Here is an 18,142-nt window from a genome sequence, read left to right on the forward strand (position 1 = left end):
GGATATGTTACAAATGAAGTTTACGAGTTTAAACCTCCGCGACTCTCGAACAACTAGAGGACAGGGTTCAGAATGTCTTAATTTATATAAAAAAAAACACCCTGCGCAAGGCCTTTTAAAGAAATGTGAAAAATGTTTTAACAAAAATGGCCGTCATTTTGAATAGTTTCATTTAATATTATTGTTACAAGTAGTTAATTATTTTATTGAGAAATGACGTAAAAGTATAAGTTAGTAAGTTAATAATAATTGTGTGTATGACAAAATGCCAATTAAAATCATGGGCAACTCAGCGAAAAATAAGCTATTTAATTTTTTGACGTAAACATAAAATATTTTTATAAAGTGTTATACATCATTTCAAAGGAAAAAAAGATCTTTTTAATTTAGCAAAAGAACAAAATAGCCGACATAAGAAAAAAAGAACTTGAGGATGGAATCTTAGAACCGAAACGTCGAAAACAAAAACTAAATTCAGGTATGCGTTGTCCTTAAAAAGTTGTCGTAATAATGTGTTTAAAAATTTTAAAAATACGTTGAAATAAAAAAAATACAGCCTATTTTCAAAAATGCAACTTTTTGATTTTTTCCAAATACTTCAAAATCGAAAAAAGATAAAATTGTTAATCGCCAAAGCCGCACCTAATTGGTAACTAAATGCCCTACAACTTTCCCCATTTAACCAATTTTCTCTCTCTTATAGTTTCCAAGATACCCATACATGTACACCCATTCTCGATGTGCTTCTCAACTTTTAACGAGGCTTGTAAAATTGTATCATCAGATCCGTAATCAGTATATTGTAGGAAATTCGTAACAATTTTAATTGCACAAAGTGCTTCACCCTAACTTGGAATGGGTTCGGTCCCTGGTCCATCATCATTGCCGCTTTCGTTATCGGAACTTAAATCATTCGTTGAACAGTTTGATTCTATAACTTCGGTAATAATGTCGCAATCCGTTAAGGTCTCCGTTGCTACCAGATTATCGTCGATGGTCGTAAAATTATCTAGTTCAGGAAGATATTTTTCAAATTTTTTTCTAAGTAATTACGTCTTGGCAGTGATTTTGCAACCAATAACTTAGCGGAATATCCCAGTCATCATCATCATCAACATTTTTATATTTCTCGTACCACTGATTCAGAGGCAAGTCATCATCTGAATCAAACTCCTTGATCGATTTCACTAGACTAGCATGTCAAAAGCAGTTTTGAATCGTTTTTTGTGAAACCTCATTCCAAGATTTCGCAATTATTTTTATCGAGTCTAGAATTGTTAGATTGAAAGTTTCCTCACTATCCAATGCTTGAATTAGGCGATACATAAAATATCTACGGTAATAGGTTTTCAGACATTTTATTATGCCTTGATCCATTGGTTGTATGACAGAAGTGCAATTGGGAGGCAAAAATTCTAATCTGATATCTGTCAGATCTACATTCTTTGGATGAGCTGCACAATTGTCCACTAGAAGCAATATTTTTCTTTTTTGACGTCTTAGTTTTTCATCCCACTCTTTCAAATAATTAATAAAAATGTCTGAAGTCATCCATGCGCGTCTATTCGATTTATAAATAACAGGCAGGTTTTTAATATTTTTCATGCACCTCGGTCGTTCGTATTTACCAATGACAATAGGTTTACATTTTTTACTACCTGTCATATTTGCACAAACCCAAACGGTGTATCTTAGCTTTGATTGTTTGCCTCCCACACACTTTTCTCCTCTAAATTTCAGTGTACGGTCTGGAGTCATCTTGTAAAATAGTCCGGTCTCATCCCCACTAAAAATATCTTCACAGCTGTAATTTTGTGCAATACCTGACCATTTCTCGGTTAACCAGTTCACCACAGCTTCCCTGCTAACATCTCCTGCTTCACCGGACACTTTGCCGACATTGATGTTGTGACGAACTTTAAAACGCTTGAGCCAACCCGTAGAGCACTTAAAATCTCCACCGTGCCCTTAGATAAATCTTCCGCTTTTGCTTTTAAAAGTGGTCCACTTATAGGAATATTTTCGGTTCTTCTCATCTCAAACCATCGAATAAGAGCTTGATCCACATCTGGGCGTACGGGATTCCTAATTTTCTTAATTCTTTGCGGTTTATTTTCACTTGCTTGCATGATTTTTTTACGATTGCTCCAAATAGTAGAAACTGTTGTTTTTGCCATATTTTTCCTTCTCGCAATTTCCGATTTGTTAATGCTACTTTTAAAGATGTCTATTTTTTCTTTCAAATTTATAGCTCTGCGCGTATCCGTCATTTTACCAAAAAAACTACTAAAACTCGCACTCGCACAATAAAACGCAATGTCTAATCTAAAACTACCGGTCATCTCATTTTGCATGTTCTATAAAAATTCTCAGAGTCGAGAACTGGAAATCCCCGGCGGCCTCGGTGCCAACGCGCGACGACAGAGAAACTTCTCAGTATCGATTAATGGGAATCCCCGACAGAGGTGGAAAATTACTCTGCTTATAACGTACCTTTGCACGTTACAACCGGAAAATTACTGTCAATCGGGCAAAAATATTCAACGTTATAGCCGGAGTTAAAATTTTAGTTAGTACATTATATCCAGTTTGTGACAAGACTATTTGGGCGGGTTCCGAATTATAAGTACGTAATAACCGGAAGTACGTTACATCCCATGTACATTAGAGAAGGAGTACACTGTATTATGTTTCCTACCTATAGAAGCTCCTTATAATAGTTTTTATTTCTCTACTTAGTTAATTTTCTCGCTACTATGATTTTAATAGCAAGATAATATTATAGAATATAAATTATAGCATTTAGTTTATTGAATAAAAGTAAAATCTGTATTTTTGTCAAACTATTAATAAACCGTGAAATTATATAAAAAAAGTCTTTAAAGTATTATCTAATTAGGAAGGAGTTTTGAGGGTATTATATAGCAGAAGATTTGCAAGATAAGTTTATTTTGTTGTAAAAAAAAGAATGTCTTCTCGTTGTTTTTATCGTTTTTTAATTTTAATATTCATAACAAAGTTAGGTAGGATATTGAAAAGAAGAAACAAGCTCAGAGATTAATGGATTAAACCTCAGCTCCCAGGTATATAAAAAATCTATTATACCTCAAGTAAATTATTGCATTTAAAACTTAAATTAAATTAAGTATATCGAACGGTATCATTATAGATTTGAGTTCATATTTCTTTTAAATACGTGAATAAGTCTGTTTTCTTCTTGCTTTCAATTTTTAAGCGTGTGCGATAATAATTTCTAAATTGATTTTTGCTATAAGTGACGTAATACTCAATAAAATAAGTAACTCTTTAGTTTATTGGTTTTTATATAGCTTTATAGGGTTGTATCACAGTCGTCTAATTTATGTATAGTCGTCTGCTATCGGTTTAAAAATCGCAATTCGATCCTTTTTGCCTATAAGTTACATCTTTATACACAATCATAATTATAATTTTTGTAAAATTATAATTTTGATTTACGCAAATAAATTATTTTAAATTTGAATATAAATTTATATTAAACCAAACATATGAATCTTGGGATCACAAAAAGACGGAAACGATATCCCTAAATATATTTTAGGTTGTCCACTATGCCATGGCCCTGCTAGTCTCCTGGCTACACTCCAGCGAAGAAGCTCGCCAAGGCCTTTTTGAGTCGACCGATTTTTCTTTTTGGCTCCAAAGGTAATGAAATAAAACCATAAAAGAACGAAAAGAATTAGAAGACATTAGATAAATGGAATTTTCAGGTTGGTTCTGGAAGATCCTGAGCCCGCGGTGCGCAGAGAAGTCTGCTCGGCAATTTACCGGCTCTGTTTGGGCGTTTCCGCCCGCGGTGACACCATAGAAAACTCGTTGGTGGCCCCGATGCTCGCCGAACTTTTATCTTATTTGAAAAATGCGGAGAGTATGCGCCCTCAAAAGGTCGAACCGATGCAGGCCCAGGAGGAAGGGAAGGAGCCGTACGGACCCGCTTGCAGGGACTATTTTTGGCTCGTTTCAAGGTAACATTAAATATTATTATAGTTTTTAATTATAATTTAAATTAATTATGACTATTAGTTATATTATTATTAATTTATACTAAAGACTTTTTCCATTTGACTTTAATTGCATTTTATACAAATTATACAGGCCGATTGACGACCGATGGTAGATTAGCCGTACATGGAAAACTTAATCTTGATTAACTTCCCATAGCCTGATTTTATCGGCATTATACAGGGTCGTCGAAAATTAAATCAATTTCTTTCATTCACTAAAATGGCGAAAAGTCCATTTTTTTAAATGGAACGCCCTATATTTTGTATTATATTCTAATGAACAGTTAAAATATCTTTTATTTAATATGACATATTCCTATATCTAAGTAGCCGCGTTTTAGAAATAAATACTTATTTTCATGAATTTTGCTAATTTTAAATATTTTTATTTTGTAAATTACTTAGCCATGAAAATATCGCAATGGTTGAATAAATGACAGTGACGTATTAAGTTAAAATATTAGCATTGTGTTTTATGATAAACTTAATTAAAAAATCTAAAATGGAAGATATTAACTACTCAAATGAGGTTTTGATGAGGCTATTTATTTCCCATGGACAATGTGATCAAGTAATAGTAAAAACATGTAGAAAATTTACCCAAGTTTGTTAACATTAAATGCACCACTCACACAGGATCATCGGAGAAAGCACTTAAGGGAGCAAGAATAATTTGGCTCAAAGGAAGAGATAAAGCAACACTACAGGACCCTTAACATAGTGAACTCAAATCTTAAATACTTATATTTTACTACCCTTAGACTCACCTTCGTAGAATTCTCTTCGTTAGATTATAGGTTTAGAGATGAAGTAGAAATTTTCGGTAAAAACACCTTCCGTAGACTTAATAAGAAGCTGAAAATGTTACACTTTGTATTATATTCTAATGAACAGTTAAAATATCTTTTATTTAATATGACATATTCCTATATCTAAGTAGCCGCGTTTTAGAAATAAATACTTATTTTCATGAATTTTGCTAATTTTAAATATTTTTATTTTGTAAATTACTTAGCCATGAAAATATCGCAATGGTTGAATAAATGACAGTGACGTATTAAGTTAAAATATTAGCATTGTGTTTTATGATAAACTTAATTAAAAAATCTAAAATGGAAGATATTAACTACTCAAATGAGGTTTTGATGAGGCTATTTATTTCCCATGGACAATGTGATCAAGTAATAGTAAAAACATGTAGAAAATTTACCCAAGTTTGTTAACATTAAATGCACCACTCACACAGGATCATCGGAGAAAGCACTTAAGGGAGCAAGAATAATTTGGCTCAAAGGAAGAGATAAAGCAACACTACAGGACCCTTAACATAGTGAACTCAAATCTTAAATACTTATATTTTACTACCCTTAGACTCACCTTCGTAGAATTCTCTTCGTTAGATTATAGGTTTAGAGATGAAGTAGAAATTTTCGGTAAAAACACCTTCCGTAGACTTAATAAGAAGCTGAAAATGTTACACCTTACTACATCTTCTCAAAAACTTATAAAGACAGAAAACCTAGGAGTAGAAGGGGAGCTAGGTAAGAAATATTTTTCGTTTCAAAATGTTTTCTTAACCTTTCTAATATGGCGTTCACCTCAGAAGAGGAAAATATGTTAAATCTAAACTTAAAATTCAATTTCTCACAAAATATAAACAAGAACGTTAAAGAGATCCTTGCGGTTGAAGCCGAAAATATTCTTCAGTCTAGCAATATCCCTAAGAAACACATCCTTAGAGCCAAAATAATTAATTTTCTTAATTCAGAGGGTCCAGACAAAACACTTCTTAACTTTAATCCTTATAATTTAAATTCGCTTAAAAAGAAAATGAATACTCATAATCTTTTAATCACTAAGGGTGATAAGGGCTCTTGCTTGGTAGTCATGATTAGGACTGATTACGTTGATAAAGTCTTCGATTTTCTGGCTGTTTCGATAGGCAGGGACCCGACACTTAATTTCTTTACTAAGGTTAAGGGTTGTTTGGGTCAGTGTCTATTGACTCTGGAATACTTTGGTTCTGGTAAATCAAACTTGTACCCTATGAACCCCAGAACCCCTACACTATATGGCTTACCAAAAGTAGACAAAGAAGGAATCCCAATAAGGCCTGTGATTTCATAGGTCAATTCCCCCTGTTACAAATTATGTTCCTGGTTAAACGACATCCTCAGAGATGTAACTGGATTTAACAATGAGTTTTCGATTAAGAATTCCATAGACTTTGCGAACTACTTAAAGAATATCAACGTCCCCAGTAATACCAATTTGCTCTCCCTAGACGTTAAAAATCTTTTCCCAAGTATACCTTTGTCAGAGTGCAAAGTCCTAGTAGAAGACCTTCTTAATCTAACTAGCCTTCCAAAATTTGTCATTGAAAACCTTATTTCTCTCTTATCGTAAGTCTTAGATCAAAACTTTTTTAAATTCAACGAAAAGTTTTATAGACAAACTACAGGTCTCGCCATGGGCTCTTGTCTCTCTCCCTTCCTGAGCAAGTGTTTATGGGAAAATTAGAAAAGAAAATAATGGCTAGTAAATTTTCTCAATTTATCATTGCCTACAAGAGGTACGTTGACGATGTTTGTCTCGTTTGGGGAGGTAACGATAATGATTTGCCTGAATTTTTAACGCTTATTAACTCCCTACATATAAATATAACTTTTACACTGGAAAGGGAGGTAAATCAATGTCTTCCATTTTTGGGCTTACTTTTGCGAAGAAAGGACAATAGCATTTCCTTTGAAGTATATAGAAAACCAACCGCAACGGACAACATCATTCAATTTGACTCTCTTTCTCCTGGACAACATAAATTTGCTGCATTTAATTCTTTGCTATACAGATTATTTAAATTACCTCTGTCTAACGCAGCATTTCAAAAAGAATTTAACATAAAATCTATTGCTATTAATAATAAATTTCCAAATTCAAGCTTAAATAAAATTTACTTTAAATAATAGTACAAACTTTCTTATCATATTGTTCAGGAAAAGAAGGAACGTATCAAAAACTTTAGATGTCTAACGTACTTTGGAGGTATCTCACATCAACTGGCTAAGTTCTTTAAGCCCCTCGACATATCTGTTGCTTTTAAAACTTCAAATTCGTTAAAAAGAAATTTGGTAAGACCAGTAGATGAACAAGACCCTCTATCTAAATCTGGGGTTTATAGCTTACAATGTGCCGATTGTCCCGCTATTTATGTAGGTCAATCAGACAGGAGAATTTCCATTAGAATACAAGAACATTTGAGTCTGGTTAATAAGTTTAGAGACACTGATACTATTGAGACCAAGTCGGCCTTGCTACACATTTATTGTCCTCAAGTCACAATTTTACTGTTCCTAATAATGTCGTGCGTGAATGCCAAAAAATCAGAAAACTGGACTTTCTGGAAAAATTAGAAATCACCAAAGCCACCAGAACGACGTTTTTCATTTTGAACCCGGACTCATTTTTAACAATATTGCCTGACATACTCCACTTCTACTAGAAATATCTTCAAGGACCTGTTAAAGTCCAGTGCAACGATATATTAGAATGGTCACCCGTCAAAACACCAGCATTTTACTTCTCAAACAATGTAAATAGAAGGTGGATGACATTGTTTGGCAGGTGGAATACTGGGGAAAAATGCTGAATACGGGTGACCATTCTAATATATCGTTGCACTGGACTTTAGCGGAGTAGTTTACATTGCTTAACTGACGTGTTTTTCTAGACTAGCAGTAGGTAGTAATTTAGTTGTTTCGGTTTTTTACAAACTTGTGGCGTATCACATTCCTAAGAATTTATATTATTTAGTGTGCGTGTATAATGTGACCGTAAAGCATGTACTGTTTGTAGTCGATTTTTAAGGTACCAATTTTATCTGACTTTAAGGTTGTTATTGTATTTAGTTTATTTGTTTTTAATTTTTAGGTCTGATGATGCTCTTAATATGAGCGAAACACGTGTAACCTACTGTTAGAATTAATAAATACTTTTGAGACCGAGACTTTGTGTAGTTCCCTTTAGATTATGTAGAAAATTTAACAAAATGTATACAGGTCTACTATCAATGTATAAACTATATAAACAATAAGATCAAATTTTCAATATTCCGTAAGCCTACATCCACTGACAGTACTATCCCTTATAACTCAAGTCACCTTAATAGCCAGAAATTCGCAGCTTTCCATTCCCACTTTTTTAGACTTTTCTCGATTCCCCTAGATAAAGCTGACTTTAACATAGAGTTAAATATTATAAAACAAATAGCTTCTAACGACCACTTTCCCTTAAAATTAATCAATAAAATTTATTTGAAACATTTAAATAAAAATCTGATAATCAAGCAATGAGACGATTAAAAATATATTCCAATCCCCTTTTGGGGTACGATTTACCAAATCAAAAACATATTTAATTCACATAACATCAATACTAGCTTTAAAACTAAAAATCCATTAAGATCTTTTGTTATCAACTGTAAGGACAAAATCCCGCCAGAACAAAAATCAGGAGTCTATCAGATGGAGTGCTCGAGTCAGAATTGCAATGCATTTTACATTGGACAGACCGGTAGAAGGTTTTCTACACATATCAATGAACATTGTAGAGAGATTGAGAAGAGCAAGAACCGAAATATTTGCCCTACAAGTATCAAATCTAACTTTGCACGACATGTTTATACAACAACCACAGTTTTAATCCAGCTACTGACTTAAAGCTTTTACATTTCTGCCGGTAAAGCAACAAACTCGATCTGTTGGAAATACTCGAAATAAATAAAGCTACACAAAACAACCACCATTACCGTTTTAATGATCAAGTACATTATTCTTGTACTCACTTTTTCAACTCACTGTGTTTTAACTCTTCATAGTCTCTTAATACATCGTTCTTGCCCTTTACAATTTCTTTTATATAGTACTAATCCGTTGCTTTCCTTCTTAACAACGTACGAATCATTATGTTAACCGCGCCTTCTAATATGTTCTCTATGAACCTTCTGCTTTCCTCTTGTTTTCACCAAAAAATTGTAGTAACACACCATCAAGTACCATGGTACTTTTAGAACTTCTCCCATAGATGTCACCTACGTTTGAGTTTAGAATATATATTTTTTAGCATACTGTTCGGTCCTTGTCAACAACAAAATGTAAATAAATAAAATTAAAAATATTAAAATAAAAAAAAAACAATAATAATAAATAGAGGGTTTTTTTGACATGGAATCAAACCCTGGGGCGTATATCTAATAGCAATTTTAAACCTTTGTAAGCGTACCTTATATTATTTTTGTAAGTTTTTTCTGTGTCTGTTTGTCTTTTGTTCGGAACTATTTCCTTTTAGTATCTTTGATGATGGACATCACTGTGTCCGAAACATGTAGGGAATTTTAAATAACTAAATGTTTAATAAATAAGTGGAGGGAGTACTGTAGGATTTTTATTTTACCTTAATTTTATAAATATTTAGAGAATAATGATAGTTATTTCGAAAATTTCTTATAATAATACTTTTTTTTATTATTTTTACGTATAACTAACGACGTACTTTAACCTATAAATAGGCTTTTTTTATCCATTAGTTGTAAATCTAGATACAATGTGTTAAGTTTTTTTTATGGTCTTGCTATTATTTGAACACATTGTCCATGGAAAATAAATTATTCAATCAAAACGTTATTTGAGTAATAATGTTCCTTTTTTTTAAATTAAGTTTTTTATAAAACATAATTCTGTTGCCATTAGTATATATGCAATGGACAAAAAAGCTTCTTAGTAGCCTCTACAGTAAACAGATAATTTTTATACAATTTTTAGTTTGTCAGGTTTATAGATATTGTGATTTTAATGTTATATTCTATTTTATTTATTTATTATTTTTGTCCATTTTTATTGCCTATAAATCAATTAAAAAAGAAATTTAATTAAAAAAAAAAAAGAAAAAAGTAGAAAAAAAGAAACCGATTTATGTCTATAATTTTTATGTTTTAAAATTAATATTCAGGAAAAAATTGTTCTGTATCTTAATTACAGTCTTGAAAAAAGACGTAAATAACCGTCGAAATATCGATGGCTTTTCCGCTAGGAATAATAATCAAAGATTTAAAGTTTAAAAATTCGTGGCTCCGAAATGTTGAAACAATCGGGAATAGAGTTGTAAAGCTTCGAAATATTATAAGAAAAATTTCGTTCATAAATAAGTGTTCGATACAGAGGTGGTGTTATCAATATATTATGTACATGCGATCCATAAATAATTTCATTGCAAAGATATATAGATGTGTTATAAAATCATAACCTGTTATTAAAAGATGTACAGTGCACATTACGTCTGATTTCCATTTTAAGTCAGTTTGTTGTACAGATTTTATAAGAAATGTTTTCATATTTACGAATTCCGTAGATATATGGCAAATAAGAGTTTTTCACTTTTTGCATACGATTTTTTTGAATCTGTGTCGAGCAGTTTCCATAAACGATATCTCCTTAATCAAATACAGACAGTGTCGATTGCTGTATAACATAGGTCTAAGATAAGCTTTCTGGATACAATGAGATTACGTGCTGATGAAATCGCATTTGACTGTCAAAAATAAGACCAGAATTTTTTACATTTTCCTTTATTTCCAAAGACACTTCAGCCACCCTAGCATTAGTTTGATTTTTTTATAATTTTCACATCATTTTTAGGACCAAACATTAACAAGCAACACTTTTTGGATTTAGATAAAGAAAATGCTGTAGGGAAATATTTCTTTAAGAAGTTTTCTAAATCTGTTAATAATTTGACATGACTCACGAGCCTAAGTTTAAAAAAACGAGTAATATAGTTGCGTACCATTACCGTAGTGGTGAACTTTACATTTATTAATGTTTGATGTATATATGGCGTAAAATAATGGACTTGTAACCTGAGGACTGCGGGAAATGTGTTGTGGCCTAGATAATATTCCATATAGTTTATTTAATAATGTTTAATTGTAAATGATTTAATTTTAGGTTAGTCGATAGTCTGCCGGATGATTTCGTAAAGGAGAGCATAGAAGAGCCACAAAATTCCGTGATCGATATTAACGAGTTGACCGCTAAAATTTCTCAAGCGGTTCTAGCGAGGGATTATCTGGAAGCGAGGCATCGCACCGTGGAAGATGACGGATTAATTGGCCTTTTGAATTTACTGTCAAATTTGTTGAAACACAGGCCGCCGTTCCAGATTAGTAAAGGAGGTCAGGACTTGTTAAACGAGGTAAATATTTTTTAATTATATGCATTTTAAAATTGTGATAATTTAAAACTATGCTACGTATTTTTGTAAGTTATTTGTAACATGTTGTAAGTTAAAGTAATTTTTCTTAAATAGTTAAAGCAGACCTAGGCGTGGTTAAACAATAAGATTTTTAAACATTAGATTTAATATAATTATGTGAATTATTTCTCGTGACCTCACTTTATAAGCTTGCTTCATTTTTTTTGTTGTGTGTATAACAAAATCCATCTTCAAAGTTCAAAGATCTATCTTCAAGACGATTGTTCAAAATTACGACATGCTTGTGTAATGAAAGTACATACGTATGCACGGAAATATAACTTACAGCATATCAACATTTTCTTCATTGGTAAACATTTTTCGTATCAGTAAACAATCAAATTCTTTCAAAAAAATGCGGCAAATTTTTTTAAATAACAATTAATAATTGCGATTGACAAGACGTTGTATTATGTGAATTGAAAAATAATTGACGAACGCGTCAAAATTCAGCCTTCTATTCAAGAAATCAAAACCCTATTTTTATTAATTAAATGCGTTTGTTTAAGTGACTTAGTTTAATTCTTGTTATGGGCTTATTTATCAACCGATTTAAAAAATAATCATATTAAGTTATTGGGAAAAAATTAATGGTTTGGACAGTTTAAATAGGTGTGTAAAAGATTTAAGTCATAAAATGCAATGAAAACTATATTTCTGTGATCACTCGATTAAAAATTAAAACTTTCAACACATTCATGGCACCCCGTTTTAATATTTAAAAAAAAATGTTTATTTTTATGAGTATAAAACAAAAATTAGCAAATGCAGTATCATTTTTCTCAGAATATTATTTTCTATCGAAGTACGTAATAATATACCAAGAATCTCATTTAAAATAAGAAAGTTAGTGTCACTTCCGGTTCAACAGGAAGTTGGAATTGTTCTTATAACAATTCCATCGATATTCCAAATTTCATATGTTTATCTTAAAGAGTATTTTGTCGTTTTATATGCTTGCCTCTTAATCTGTTTACCTACACCAATTAACTGGCTGTCTCTGAGCCCCCTTAAATTTGAAAATTATTTGATTCATCTTCATTTTATATTATTTCCAAAAATTCGTTTACACTAAAAACACAAACAACAATTTACTGAGAGCATCAGACTGATATAACAGCAAAATATGACAATCACGCCAACTCGCGCATTTATTCTTGATATTTGTTAAAAGTTGAGTATTAAAACGAACTAACTCTGGTATTTAGTTCCTTTCACGACTCAACCAAGCAAGGGCATACCCAGGATTTCAGCTAGGGGGGGCAGCTCATACCTGTTCGAGAAGATGGTCGGTCGGGTATATTAAAACAAAAAATCATGAAAATTGAATTTTATTAATTAGTTTGATTGACACAAAACAAAATATTATATAGATAATATATATGTATATTAATTTAATAGTAATCTTCTCGGATTTGCCGAAAATTTGTCTATGACAGTCTTTTCAATAAACTCACTGCTTTCTTTTAAATTATTGCGATGTATGCTCATCAGACATAAACCTGTAATCCTTTCTTTATCCATGGTGCTTCTAAGTTACGTTTTAACTCTTCGCAGCGTACTGAAGGACCGTTCTACGGTCGCTGTGGTGCATGGGATAGTGCTTAGAATAATCAATGCCTTTCTAACAGCAGGGTAAAAAATGTTGGCTTCGTTGAACAGATCAACTACTTCTATGTCCCTTAATTGATCATCTGATCAGCCTTCTTCACCCATAAATTTGTTATGGTATAAATAATATTCCGGCAAGACTAACCGGTTTACAGGGACCATTCCTAGGGAGTTGAGTTTGTTCGACAGTCTTGGTTTAAAAGTTCTAAACAACAAGAACAACTCCCTAGATCTGATAGGTGCCAGAAACCCTGTTAAATTTAAATGATGGAAAAAAAAGAACCTATCAGGCCGGCTTCGTGGGTTCTCTGTATGGTCAGTTGTCTCATGTCACACTCACTCACTCAGTAGTAAAACACCTTAATTCAATTTAACTAGGGTGTTTATTAAAGTTAATATCTACAAAATCTACCTGGTAGTAAATACAAGTAAATATACATAAATACAAGTAAATAAGTATACCTGATGATCTTAAAAACGTGTAAACACAAATACTTAATTAAAAGATATGTTTATACCCAAAGGTACCTTAATTCGTCAGTGATCACTTCGGAAGCATTACATAATAAGGCGTAACATTGAAGTGTTTTAATTTACATAATTATAAGATAAAAATGAGAAGATGATAATAAATAATAATAATAAATTCATGTTAAATCATACAGAGAAATCAAAAGAATATGGTTAAGATCAAAAATAAAAAGACTAGTAAGCTTACGGGTCAAGTCCCATGGTGTTTTTCTTTTGGGGGCGAGAGCCCGCGATGGGCTATTTTGCACCACATAGGGCCTAAGGCATGATGTGGGTTGACGGGGCTAAGGGCGGCGAAATTATTTGCTGTTAGGCTTCAGGGCGAAATCCTCATCACTGCTGGGTCATGACTGGCAGTTTACGTACTCATATTCCTGGAGCCGAGGTTTCGAGAGGCATTAAACCACTAAAAACCATCAGCTTCAAAAAATATTTGCTTGAAAATGCAGAAACACTAATGAAGTTTAGTTTTTAGTATTAATTTAGATAAAAATGTGCTGACGGAGATAGATGATACTAGATTTATTTCACTACACCATTAATCTCTCTCCGTCACAGTGGACAGCACGGTCATCTACGCACTGACTATTCCGGGCTAGCAACAATGGCTCTTGCCGGTCTTTTGATAGATCCTTGTCGAGATTAGGCGCCATCTTTTTATAATTCTGGATCGCATCTAGGTGCTTGGACTTTTGACTTGCTCGGAGAATAGGAACCGACTGTTCGGGATAGGTTTGGTCGCATGTATTTATGAGGTCTGGGTGTGATGTTATTGGACGCGACCATATGAAGCAGACCACGCCCCCTCACATTGCGGAACTTTGGTTAGCGAGAGAAGGTCGGACGGAGGTGTAAACGTAACCGGTCCTTTACGGTACTTTTTGGTGTGGTTTTAGGATTTTGACGGTTAGATTGGGTTTTAAATGCGGTTTGTTTTTAAGTGATTACTAAGGATAGGAATAGGATTTGAGCACGTTGGGAAGGAAGCGAACATACACCGCGAGAGACTAGACCTCGACTCCCAGCAGTAGCTTGATAGCCGGGTTTGAGTTTAATTTTTCTAATTTTGCCATTAGGTTGTCTATTTTCTTTTCTAAGATCCCGTCTGGCAAACTTAGAAGGTTCAGGAGATTTGTGTTTTGGATCGAGAGCTCGGGACGTTTCATGTGCGATGAAGAATTGCCCTCCTTTGGCTCCGCCCTCCTGTTTTCAGAGTCCGCGTCGGTCTTCCTCAAGGTCTCAGCGAAGCTTTTTTTTTTGGATGTTTACATTTTTAATGTTTGGGTTTTTTGGGCAGCGCCAATAAGTCAAGTTTGCGTTTCAGGTCCGTGATCTGCCCATTGAGAGAATGATTCTCTGAGATTAACTTATTCATCTTCAGTTCGAATAGTTGCATTTTCTCGATAATCTGAGAGTTTTTAAGCCTAATCTCGTGCAACTCACTATTACTCCTCTCAATTTGCAGATCTCGTTCCCGAACTGCCTTCTCGAGTTTTCGTTCCTCTTCCTCGCCTGTCCCAATCTCCGCACTCTGGGGTGGCGCCTTGCCAGCTCAAGGTCGGGGTTTGGTGTGGTTTTTGATGTTTTGGATAGTCTAGGATCACGGGATTTGAATTGAGGTTTTAGGAACTTAGAGGAGTCGTCCGAAGTCTTACCCCTCTCTCTCTCATATTTGCTTTTCATCCTCTTGTAGTCTTCGCTTTTCGTTGATCTGTCCGTAGAATAACCATCAGACATGTCCATTGATTTTCTTTCTTCTTTTTTTTGGCGTTGGTTGTGCCCCCCACTGACGATGGGTGGCGAGTCGACGTTTTTCTCCGCCGTTCTTGCTTTTCGGTCTTCACTAGTTGTTGTTGAGTGAGTTTGGTGTTCCACGCTGTGTATTTCAAAATGTGCTTGACTGACTGACGTGCTCTATGAATGCTGAAGAAATGAGAATGGGACAGCACGGTTCACCTTTGACAGACGCAGGAGCTGGAAAGACCCCCAGATGCGTCGCGGAACTGCTTAAATAGTAGTCCAAAAGACGTCTGAGCGCAAGACCGGAGATTGAGGAACTTCGCTCGTTACTTTATGGGTTTAGCCGCTATGGGCCCATACGTAGATCACTAATAAGCAAACCATAGAGTGCCTGGTAGAAAGTACAAATACGGGACAAATCGTAATAATTCGACACGCGGCGCCACTGGCGTCCGCTTTAGTAAACCGGTTGACCAATTCAATTGCCGTGAAATCTTCTCCATGCACAGCATATTGTAAACAATAACAAAGAATTAAAATGGTGATAATATTAATAGTGGTTCAATGAAAAATATTGGCGAATTCCATTAAGAGTCGAAGGCAATTGTAATTATGGTGAGTGTCTCAGTCAGCAGTCTCGTACTTATAAAGTTTCGAAAGAAAAATTTAGAACAAAGTCATTTTTAAATATTTTAACCAAATGAATAAAAGTTAGGATTCTCCAGATCCCGTCTAAAGCGTAATTAATCCTGTAACAAATTTTGCCAAAGGTTCAGTTCTCCGGTGATATCCAGGTAATCTGCGTTCTTGTGTAAGTCTGTAATGCTGGTTTTGGTCTTGGTCATATACAAGGGATTTAGCTTACTTAAAGCAAACGCCGAAGTATGTTTTTGGGAGAATCGACTATTCCATGATGAAATGAGTGAATCAATGTATGGTATTATCAGGGACGCCGCCAATATTCGTTATCATTGTCTGATGGCGGATCACTTCTAAGTGTTTGCGTGTGAGCAAGACGTGGAACCGAAATTTCTATGTTCAAATACATTGCAACAGCTCGCGCTTTTTGAAGCATTTCACTACTTATTCTATCAGGAAACTCGCGGTCGTTTCTGAGAATGTCCTTGATATTTTTGATGTGTTCCCCCTCCGAGATTATGTCGATGGATTTAGCTTGCAGTGCGCTAACTACTGGCTCTAAAACTGCTGTTTGTAGAGCAATAATAAACGCCGGTTTTGTAACGACTGAATGCAACTGATGCAGATTTTCTGGTGGCATAATTTCCCTCTACGGATAACGTTTCTAGAGATTTCAGAAGCTCTGGGAAATTTTGAGAAAACTTTCTAATTGATTTATATTTTTCGGACCATCTCGTCCCACACAATCGTGATAGATTTGGAAAATATTTTCGACGTTTAGTCGATTCTCTGAAAAACATCCTTTACAGTGGCGACAGTACTTCTAATTTCTGGCACTGCGTTCGCATCATTTACAACAAGGTTGAGTTTGTGACTTGAACAATGAAAATATAAAACACGAGGATATTTTTTTTCTCAAAATGGCTTGTACGCCACCCTCTTTCCTTGCCATTCCAGAACAGCCATCGAATCCAAACCTTACGCAATCTTCGGTTGCGAGATTAGAACTAATCAAGAAATTGTCAATTGCCTCGGCAATTGCTGAAGGATTTTGTGCTTTTAGTTCAACGAACCCTACAAATTCTTCTATGATTTTCCTTTTGCTTTCGTCGTAGAATCGCACACCTATTGACAGCTGTTCTTTCCCAGCTAAGTCTGCTGTTCCATCAGCTAAGACTACGTAAGTCATGGTCTTCTGAACCTCACTTATTATATTCTCCTTAATAACTTCGCCACATAAATTTATCAATTCGTTTTGTATTTTTGGCGATGTGTAAACTGCATTGCGACTGCACTTTTCCAGGTGACTTTAATTTGTCGTCCCCTGAATTGATTCTTAACTTCAATAAATCTAATAAAACACCCTCATCTGTTAGTCCCTATCCCTAAGGGGCATATCATGTGTACCGCAAAATACTATACAAGAAATAATTGATGACAATATTTGTCTGTTTTCATCGATTGCTTTTTGGTATCTACTTTCCAGTTGGATGTCTATGGGAACATTTTCAAGAAAATTTTTTGCAGCATTTGTCGCTGTTAGGTGAAGGTTAGTGGTTGCATGCTTTCGGCAGTCTTCATGCATATTTTTGAACTTTACATATGGCCTGATCGATCATAAATGATCCCAAAATTCCTCTCACAGTGCTGACGGGTGAACAAAACACAATGCTTATAAAGAGCACCTTTTAGTCGCTTGGAATATACTAGCCATGGTGCATATTGATCCAATCAAGCATGATTACATTTTCTTTTCAAATGGCTTGCATCAATTTCAAAATCGTAGTTTCTGGGCGGGATCCAAGGATTTTGTAACAACTCCCTCCGTCCCTTTTCCGTCGATAGCTGGGTAGCCAACCCAACATAACGTCCCAGATCATTTTCATGATAGCCATCGTCCACTATAATTTCAGGATTGAAGAATGTTGGGACGTCGATGGAGAAGAATAGTCGTTAACAAATATATTTACAGGTTCTGCTAGAGAATGTGTCGCTTGTTCAAAGTTAGCGTGCAATGATCTTGGCATTACATGAGTAGTTTTATCATGGTTGTCATTTTCATCGCTTCCGCTTCCACTGCTAGTTCCCCGACCTTTTTTTCTTTTTTCGCGTGTTGTCCCTAAAAAATGGGCAGCTGGCCCTCTTTCCTGCCCCTACTTGGGTACGCCCCTGCAACCAAAGTTCACGTGTAAAAGTGAAATTCTTAGAATTTTAGGGTTAGTTCATTTCAATAATCACCAATTCAAATATAATAAAAATTAATACTTTTTAAG

General features: G+C 34.3%; 1 protein-coding gene across 6 annotated transcripts in view; it reads left to right on the plus strand.

The window, feature by feature from the left end:
* The window catches only part of LOC126750701 (ubiquitin carboxyl-terminal hydrolase puf), a 146,370-nt gene that overhangs the window by 76,795 nt on the left and 51,433 nt on the right, over positions 1 to 18,142 (plus strand). For all 6 annotated transcript variants that reach the window (XM_050460397.1, XM_050460392.1, XM_050460393.1 and 3 more), the window contains 3 exons: positions 3,581 to 3,684; positions 3,750 to 4,004; positions 11,042 to 11,288. In XM_050460397.1, the coding sequence (XP_050316354.1) occupies positions 3,581 to 3,684; positions 3,750 to 4,004; positions 11,042 to 11,288 (606 nt within the window). The remainder of the gene's footprint in view (positions 1 to 3,580; positions 3,685 to 3,749; positions 4,005 to 11,041; positions 11,289 to 18,142) is intronic.

Source organism: Anthonomus grandis, chromosome 2 (genome assembly GCF_022605725.1).
Source record: "Anthonomus grandis grandis chromosome 2, icAntGran1.3, whole genome shotgun sequence".
Classification (NCBI taxonomy): domain Eukaryota; kingdom Metazoa; phylum Arthropoda; class Insecta; order Coleoptera; family Curculionidae; genus Anthonomus; species Anthonomus grandis.